Source organism: Rosa chinensis, chromosome 5, assembly GCF_002994745.2.
Source record: "Rosa chinensis cultivar Old Blush chromosome 5, RchiOBHm-V2, whole genome shotgun sequence".
NCBI classification, from domain to species: Eukaryota; Viridiplantae; Streptophyta; class Magnoliopsida; order Rosales; family Rosaceae; genus Rosa; species Rosa chinensis.
Window position 1 is genome coordinate 20458456 of NC_037092.1, and position 9745 is coordinate 20468200.

Genomic DNA, 9745 nt, shown 5'->3' on the forward strand with positions numbered 1-9745 from the left:
GTCTCCTTGCTTTATGCTCAAGATATTGAAAATTACTTGGAGGGATTGATGAAGATGTAGTAAGGAACACAAAGAAGTTGAAGAAGAAGATGTCATTTGAAATATTACAATCAAATTGATAACTTCATTTTACATTTTTATGGCTCTGCTCTTCATATCCTTAGAAGTCAGAACATACCCACATATATCTGAAATGTCGAAAACAAGTTGACTTTTCTTGTGATAGTTTGCCACATATAGGGGCTTTATTTATTTATTTTTTTAAATTATGATGATGAACATTAAGAATACTATAGTAATAAGCTTCTTAACTGCTCAGTTCTTTCCAGGCTGGTGTTAACTCAAGATGGGCTTGTGCAGTGCTACACATGGATTGAGAGAACCCAAAATTGGTTCCTGTATATAACTGTACGTGACAATTTTGCACTTTTTGGTGCATATGATGCTTGTAAGAGCCCCCAGTATGTGGCGGTTTGAAATGTTCTGTACCAAAATTTCCAAAATGTTGGGACACAATGGATTGGTCAAATGTGTGTCAGAAAGACTCTGCTAGATTGCGACGATGACAAGTTTCAGAAGTACTCTGGGGTCAAATTTCCAAACACAAAACCATCCTGGTTTAACTGAAGTTTGAGCCTTCAGGAATGCGAGATGGCGTGCATGAAGAACTGTTCCTACATAGCTTATTCAAATTCGTATATTAGTGAAAGAGGAACTAGTTGCTTGATGTGGTTTGGTGACTTGATTGACATAAGAAATCTCACTGAAGATGGGCAAGATATTTAAGTAAGGATGGCTGCATCTGTACAAGTTATGGATTCATCTTCAACATAAAAGTTGGGTATTAATATTTACTACAATGTTTTACATAATTAGCATATTTATCCTTCAGTTTGGCTCAAAAATTAAGTACTGGCTCATTGGATAATAGGCATAAGACATTAGTCACATTACACTGTCTTTTGCTTTAATCTCCTGAATTTTCTACTTTAAGATCTTGAAGACTACAAAGATCGATGGTAAACCAGCTAGATGCAATGTGAAGAAAAGGAGGATCATAAGCTGTATTATGCTACTCTTGGCTATATATTTGGGAGAAGCAAACGTCGAAAAGATGGTAAGTTGTTCATAATACTCTGCTGATACTCTATTTTCCTAGTTGGATCAGCTCTTCATAAGTCTTAGATCCATTAGATTTTTACTTCAATTTATGATAATATTAGCTCACCTGAGATGTTTAATCATTTCACTCCTTTACAGAAAATTGTGGCAATGCAAGAAGGAAGATCTGGAATTACCATTGTCTATGTAAACAACAGTTCAAACCATAATGAGCTTAGATAAGGCGGGTTTCGGATGTGTCTTTGAGGTGCTGTCTGGTCTACATGGTACACATATATTTTTAGTCATAACATGGACTGATGAATACATGTGCAGACTGCAGACCGTGCACATTAGGTTATAATTAAGTGCACTGTTGGATATATTTCAGGGTATGTTGAGAATTGAACAAGATAGCTGTGAAAAGGCTCTCAAAACATTCTATCAGTCAATGGGTTTAAGAATAAGGATGCATATACATATTGTGAAACTTTAGCACTGGAATCTAGTGAGGCTCCTTGGATGAGGCATTCAAGAAGATGAGATGATGCTGATATATGAATACATTTTGGTTCGTTCGACCACTCAGAAACTTCAAATTCAGTTTCATTAGTCCATTTTGTTGAGTTTCTAATCACCTAATGATGTTCCATTTGACATGTTATGTTGCTAATCATCAAAGAATAAACATGCTACTAGATTGGCCTAAGCGCTTTGACAACATTAATGGTATTGCCCGGGGGTTCCTCTATCTTCATCAAGATTATAGAGTGAGAGTAACTTTTGGTGTTGGAGATAATAAGTGGGAAGATAAACAGAAGATTCTTTCATCCAGAGTTCCAGACCACAACCTTAATCTTCTAGGGCATGTGAGTGTCAGCTGCAAGGTTTAAGATTTTGTTTTTTCCTGATTATCTGCTTCTGTTACTAAAAGTAAGTGGTTTCTTCTTTTCAGGCATGGAATCTATACAAAGAAGGCAGGTCCATAGAACTGCTAGCTTGATACATCAGTAGGGACTCCACTAATCCACCCAAAGAAGTTCTGCGGTCAATTCATGTGGGTTTTTATGTGTGCAGAAAGATCCAAAAGATAGGCCAAGCATGTCAGCTATTGTTCTAATGTTGAGTGGTGAAGGTGCATTTCCTCAACCTGAAAAACCTTGTTTTTACAGTGAAAGGGATAGGTCTGAAAACCAAGTTGATCCTTTATTTTGAGCACGTTCGGCTAATGAAGTCAGTTTCACCTAATCGAGCCTCGTTGAACGATATTTCATGTTGGTGATCATATCATCTTAACTAATTAGATGTCTATGGTAGTGAATTTAAAGTCAGATTAGAGACGTCTAGCAATCACTTGCTTAGTTGTTTTTGTATAGGGTATTAGCATAGGCTCCTTCGAATTTTGAATTATAGCTTTTAGGCCAGTATGAGATTAATCTTGCTGATTACATTGTACATTTCTGGAAATGAAATTTCACATTTTCACGGCTATTGAGTTGAGAATTTTCTTGCTTCCCCAAGTTTCTCTTAGGTAAGGATTGTTTTAGGTGCTCAAATGAGGATCCAAATCCTACTCTTCCCGCTTGTACTATTTGTTATTTGGGCTTGGTTTTACTCTTTAATGATAACGGGTTTTGCCCGTTTACCAAAATCACTTCGTATTTTGCCCTGTTCGATAATAATTTTGAGGGTGATCAAATGTGGAAATGTTTCCGAGGGTTTAATTGAAGATTTGGTGTTAAATCGAGATACTTTGTTTGAGGGTGGTCAAGAAAATTCTGAGTTTAAGTCTGGGTTAGGGAAATAACTACATCTGGTTAATCAATTATATGAAGATTATCATAGTTTCCTTCAAAGTTTGGATATAAGAATAGAGGTGCCAGAAAAGTATGGTGAGAGAGAATAACATGATCGGTTCTTGTGAGATATAAGGTTTCTTTCATGGTGTGGCATTTACGGGGTCAATATGTGTGCATGGTTTAGTTTTAATGATTTGCGGAGGGGATTGCATGTGTCTTTGTTGTCCTGTCAATTGACTTTGCTCGGAGTCGGCGTCGAAAGAAACACTTCGAAGAAGATCAAGTGGAAGAAGGAAAAAAGTAATTTAAAGTAAATAATTATTTGAATTAGAATACAAGATTGGCTTCTGCTTTTGCTGGTGAGAGTTTGAGAAGCGTAAATTGGGTCGAGTGCAGAGAGCATGGTCTGCACCCAGCCACAGGGATCGGATGGGTTGTAATGAACTGCATCGGAAACTATGAAATCCCATCTTGATGAGCTGAACCCATGACCATCTCAAGCTATTCAAGCTTCTCAGCCATGTCGGAGGACCTGACTTGGTTTAGGGTTTAGGAAACCAATGAAGGTTCTTTATTGGAATATTATTATATTAGGGGAATAGGAAACAGTGACTCCCAATCCGAGCTTTCTAATATTTGCCATATTCACAAACCAGATCTTGTTTGCATTGCTGAGCCAAAGATAAAGTTCACCTCAATTTCAGCAGTTTTTTTGGTCTTCTTTGAATTTGGATCTTGTTGCAACTAATGATTGTGGAGCGGCTCTTCCAAATCTTTGGCTGTTGAAGGGTCATATTCCTAATCCAACGATTATTTCCAACTCCGAACAGCAGGTTACAATTCAGGTTCCTTTTGATAATGATCCCAGTCAACTTTCTTTTGTATATGCTTCTACCTCTTATATCAAACGCAGGGATTTATGGCAAGATCTTAATGCTCTTCGTCCTCAAACGTCTATCCCATGGATGGTAATTGGGGACTTCAACACTGTGTTAGGAGCCCACGAAAAATAGGGAGGCCCATCTCCTTCTCGCCTCTCCTGTGCAGATTTTCAAAGTATGTCAGATACTTGTGATTTTGTTCATCTAGATACTTCTGGTTTGTTCTTTACTTGGTCAAATGGTTGGAGCACCCGTGGACATGTTGAGCTTCGTTTGGACAGATGTCTTTGTGATACCACTTGATTTGAAGCTTGGCCTTTTACTAGTTGTGTTGCTCTTCCCCGTGTTGTTTCTGATCATTCTCCTTTGATTTTCTCTGCTTCAAAACTCTCCCCAAGTGGTCCCAAGCCTTTCGGGTTTCAGTCTATGTGGTTGCAGCATCCAAATTTTCATGCAGTAGTGTCTAATTGTTGGAATTCCTTTCAACTTTGTGGCTGCCCAATGTTTGTTACTTTGCAGAAATTAAAGGCTTTGAAACACTGTTTGCGTGATTGGAACAAAGCGGTTTTCGGTAATGTCCATCAAAAGGTTGCTGCTGCTCGTGAAAATTTAGTCACCATTCAACAAGATATCGCGACCCGTGGCATGACTGATCAAAGGTTTGAGGATGAGATTGCTGCAAAGTCTGCAGCCTTAGATGCTCTGAGGATGCAAGAAACTTATTGGAAAGATAGAGCTCGGGTTAAGTGGCTTACTGATGGGGATCGAAGTACATCTTTTTTCCATACTTATGCCAAGGTTCGTGCAGCCAAGAGCCAAATGTCTTCTATCCGTGTGGGGGAGAGGATACTTACTGACCCTTCAGACATTGCAGCACATACTGTGGCTTTTTATCAGAATCTCTATGATATTTCCTCCCCTTCTACAAATGTGGATGAGGTTTGTTCAGTTATTCCATCTCTAGTGACAGATGATGAAAATGTGGTGCTATCTGCAATTCCTACATCAGAGGAAATTAGAAGTGCAGTTTTTTCTATGGATGGTTCTAGTGCTCCAGGGCCTGATGGTTTTTCAGGGTCTTTTTATCAAGCTTGTTGGGATATTGTTGGTTCTGATGTGGTGGCATGTGTTCGTCAATTTTTTCTTCAAAACTGGATCCTCCCCAACATGAATTGCAATTTTTTAGTTCTCATTCCAAAAGTCCCAAATGCTTAGCTTATTACTCAGTTTCGCCCAATTGCCTTAGCCAATTTTCTCTTCAAGATTATACCTAAGATTTTGGCTTCTCGCTTGGGGTCTATTGCTACACGTATAATTTCTCCTCAGCAATCAGCTTTTTTGCCTGGTAGGCGAATTAATCATTGTATTGGTCAATGAATTAAAAAGCGCGCCTGAGGCTCAAAAGGCGAATTCCAGGCCTGAAATTGAGTGTGTTTCGGTGGCTAGGCGACGACGCTGGTGAGGCGTTCTCCAAGGCGTGAAAGGCGTCCTCTAAAGCGCTAAACGCGTACGCGCAGAAAAAAAAAGAAAAGTGATGTCGTTTTGAAACTGATCGGGTTTAAAGGCTTCTCCATGTCGCGACCCCAGAGCAATTAAGCATTTAGATCCGATCTCAGCCCTCTCTTTCCAAAAGGCATGAAATTCGATCCCTAACCCAGAGTTCGAGTTAGGAGTTCGATTTCGATTCGCAGCAGTCAATTTGAGCTTGATTGGAGGTCGATTTGCAGCAGGCTATTTGAAGGTACTGGAGTTGGATACTTGGATTCGCAACAAGCCATTTGAACTTTTGAAGGTATGATTCCCGATTTCCCGATTTCAGGTTGTTCCCAATTTCCTGTCTAGACAATCATATATGTCCAGCAACCCCATTAATTTGGTTGCAATAGTTTGCAGATTTTGATCTTTTAGATATTCTTGTTTGTGGGTTACTGTCATTTTGCAGATTTTGATCTTATGGGTTCATATTGTTTGTGGGTTACTGTCAATTTTGCAGATTTTATGATCCCATTGGAATTGATTTAGATTTTGTTGGATTGAGTTTGAGTTTTGAGTATGGTTACTGTCAATGTTCTTGGTCCTCTTTTGAAGTAGCAGCTGGAAGATATTCCACAGTTTTCGTCATTATAATAGTTGTGTTAATTGAGTAGAAATTGTAGTGATAGACCTCATGAGAAAACCTGTGATGATGGTACTTGTTTAGCAACATTTTCACTATTTAGTAATTGTTAAGTTTTCAGAAAACAGATTCTGATTTCTCTAGTAGTACTTTGTTTGTAGCATGGATGAGAGTGGATAATATCAAGGCCTCTATTTATAACTTATATTTAAGGCTTGTATACTTATATTCTAAGAATGCTGCTTCTTTGATTTCTTTCCAGTCTCTAAGTTCGGCTGGAAATTGAAGGTTGTCGTAGGTAATATCCAGAATCCTATTATTCTTCAGCTGTTTAACGTTCTCCAGGCTCCTATATCCATTAATGCCTGAAACATCTCATTGTTCTGCTGCCAGCTGCTACTATTGCAGGAACTGCTGGTATCTTATTGTTTGTCATTCTCTTCCGTTGGATTTCATTGATTAGGGAAAATGACAATGAATCTTGCACTTTGACATAAAACCACATAATATCCTTTTGGATGAAAACTTTTTCCCAAAGATTTCTGACTTTGGTCTTTCTAAACTTTGTACAAGGAAGGAGAGCATTATTTCAATGTTGGATGCTAGAGGGACAATAGAGTATATAGCTCCACAGTTTTGAATCATAATGTGGTATGTATAAGAGTAGAAATTACATGAATATAGGTGATTTATACGTAAGGCTTACGCCTTATGCGCCTTATGCCTCAAGGCTGCAAGGCTCTCCCGAAAACTTCTCGGGTACGCCTTCAGCGTTTTAAAACATTGGTATTGGTATGGTTTCGGAATGCTTTAACTTATTGGACCGAAAGGCTTATGGTGGAAATGTGGGAATCAAAGTGGATATAGCAAAGGCGTTTGACACTCTAAATTGGGATTTTCTGCTTCGAGTTTTAAGTAATTTTGGGTTCTCTCCCACTTTCACTAGTTGGGTCAGCTCTATTCTTCACTCAGCAAGACTATCTCTTTTAATCAATGGCTCTCCTCAAGGTTTCTTTACGTGTTCTCGTGGTGTTAGACAAGGAGATCCTCTTTCTCCACTTCTATTCTGTCTTGCAGAGGAGGCTCTTAGCCGGGGCCTTCACTTACTTCTCCAAACCCGTCAATTGAAGCCAATATCTTTTCCCAGGAAATGCACTGCACCGTCTCATGTGTTATATGCAGATGACCTCATGGTGTTTTGTCGTGGGGACAAAAACTCTCTTAAACGGCTGCGTGGGTTTTTTGACCGTTATAGTGCAGCTTCAGGGCAATTCATTAATGCGGAGAAAAGTACTTTCTATCTTGGAGCTAGGTCTCGTCACAGGAAAGGTACAGTTCAACGTATATTGGGTTTTCATGCAGGGCGCCTACCTTTTATTTATCTGGGAGTTCCTATTTTTTGTGGAAAACCCCGCAGCTGCCATCTCCAAGTTATTGCCGATAGAGCTAAGTCAAGGTTAATGGGTTGGCAGGGGAGGCTTCTTTCTATGGCTAGGCGTACTCAACTTGTGCAATCTGTTTTTCAAAGTATGCTTCTTCATAGTTTTTCAGTGTATCAATGGCCTGCATACCTTGTGAAGAAGTTATCTACATGGGCGCGTAATTTTATATGGTCTGGAAATATTGAGACTCGGAAAATTGTCACTGTTACTTGGACTCAAGTTTGTGCTCCGAAAAAAGAGGGCGGGGTTGGTATTCGTGACCTGGCAACTCTTAATTATGCGGCTGTTTTAAGGTTTGCATGGAACTCTTTCACTTCTTTGAACCAATGGGGTGATTATATGCGAACTCGTTACCCTATATTATCTAGTTCCAAAGTGAGTTACCGCAAATCCTCAATCTGGCCAGGTTTCCGCTCTATTGCTCTTCATATCACCCACAATTGTCGTTGGATTATTGGAGATGGTCGTTCAGTGTCCTTTTGGAAGGATAAATGGCTTCATGATCCAATTTTGGAAATTTTGGGTTTTTTCGACTGGTCAGGATTCAGTGATCTACGTGTGGCAGATTTCATCTCAGATCATTCTTGGCAGTTTCCCTCTTTTTTCCTAGATACCTTTCCAGACTTGTACAGAAAAATTTCTGAAATTTGTCTCCCTTTAGACACAGAACCTGATATGCTTATTTGGGAGTCTACAGCCTCTGGAGAGTTATCTTTCACTGATTCTTATAACTTGCTTAGACGACACTTTATTTTGAGAGACTGGGCTTCTACTATTTGGCATTCCTTCATTCCTCCACGATTTTCTTTCTTGGCTTGGAGGATTCTCTTAGATCGCTTGCCCACTGATAATCGGCTGAAAAGAGGTGGGATTCTGATTGTGTCCATCTGCCAATTATGCAACAATTTGGCAGAGTCAGCTTTACACTTATTTTTACACTGTCCTTTCTCCCAACATCTTTGGGGATGGCTGGCAACTCAGTTTGGAACCTCATTTCCTGCTTATGACTCACTGTTGGATTTTTGGGTTGGCTTTTGTCACAAGGGTTTTTCCCCTCAGCTTTATAATTTGTGGTTGGCAGCTGGATTGCTTACTTTCATGGAAATTTGGAAGGCGCGAAATAGACTCAGGTTTGATAATCGTTCTCCTATTTTTTCTACACTGTGTTGTTCAATTATGGCATGGATTCGGCAATTTGGTTCTCTTGCTCCTGGTTACTATAAAGGCGTCCTTGATTCCCAACTTCTTTCTTCCCTTGGGGTGTGCCCCAAGCCCCGTAAAGCGCCCAAGATTCAACGTGTCCTATGGCATCCCCCCTCCCTCCTTGGGTTAAAGTTAACACTGATGGTCTGGGAAAAGGTAATCCTAGTCCTGCAGCTTGTGGGGGAGTTTTTCGCGATGCTTCTGGGGTTTATTTAGGGAGTTTTTGCCAACCTCTGGGTTCCAATTCTTCCTTTTATGCTGAACTTTATGCTGTTATTGTGTCTATTGAAGTTGCTTTCACTAGAGGTTGGACTACTCTGTGGTTGGAAAGTGATTCTATTAGTGTATTAGCATCTCTCTCCTCCAATTCTTTCTCTCCTCCATGGGACTTGAGAGTTAGATGGCAAAACTGCCTGAAGAACATTCAGCAAATGCAATTTCGTAGAACTCATATTTTTAGGGAAGGGAATGCAACAGCAGATAAGATGGCAAACTTAGGTGTTTCAAAACACACATTTACCTGGTATCCTAGCCCTCCTGCAGAGCTTCACAGGTACTTGCAGGCTGATTTTTTGGGTCTCCCAAATTATCGCTTCACAGGTTGCTGAGATGATTATGTTGGTCTGTCTTTCTTGCCCGCACCTTCTCAGAGGCTTTTATTCCCAGGAAGTCGTGCGCGAAGTTAGCTTCATAAGCATCTACATGCAGGCGCAAGAGAATTTCTGGCATATTTCGAGTGTCAAGTTTTCACTTATGTGGCTGATTTTTTCTTCTTTTAGATTTGTTCATGAGGGGGAAGTTTCCCTCTCTTCTCTTTCGCTGTTAATTTTGTTTTCTCTCTTGGACGATGTATTTTTCTTCTTTATTATTAATAAATTGAGTTGGGGGACGAGCGGTGGGTTCCCAGAGTGGGGCAGACCCTTCACCTTCGGGTTTGAGGGTGGGACAAGTGCCCTGCATTGTCTGTCTCTGAGGAACTAATATCGCCTAATCCCTTTCTCCTTAAAAAAAGAAAAAAAAGAAAAAAAAAGAAAAAAAAAGAAAAAAAAAAGAAGGACCTGACTTGGTAACCCAATCAAACAACAAAACCTCCTCCCCCAAATAAACAAACTAGGGTTGGGCACCTGAAATCGGAAAACCGATCCCGTACCGATAATTGGAGGGACGGAACGGTTTGAAATCTTCAAAATCCACTATTTGGGC

The 9745-nt window shown here is 39.8% G+C and overlaps 1 protein-coding gene across 1 annotated transcript; it reads left to right on the plus strand.

Annotated features, from left to right (window-relative positions):
* Positions 1-6691: 6691 nt before the first annotated feature.
* LOC112203393 lies at positions 6692-8758 on the plus strand. Its single transcript, XM_024344367.1, has one exon. The coding sequence runs from the start codon at positions 6692-6694 to the stop codon at positions 8756-8758; it is 2067 nt and encodes a 688-aa protein (XP_024200135.1).
* Positions 8759-9745: the final 987 nt, after the last annotated feature.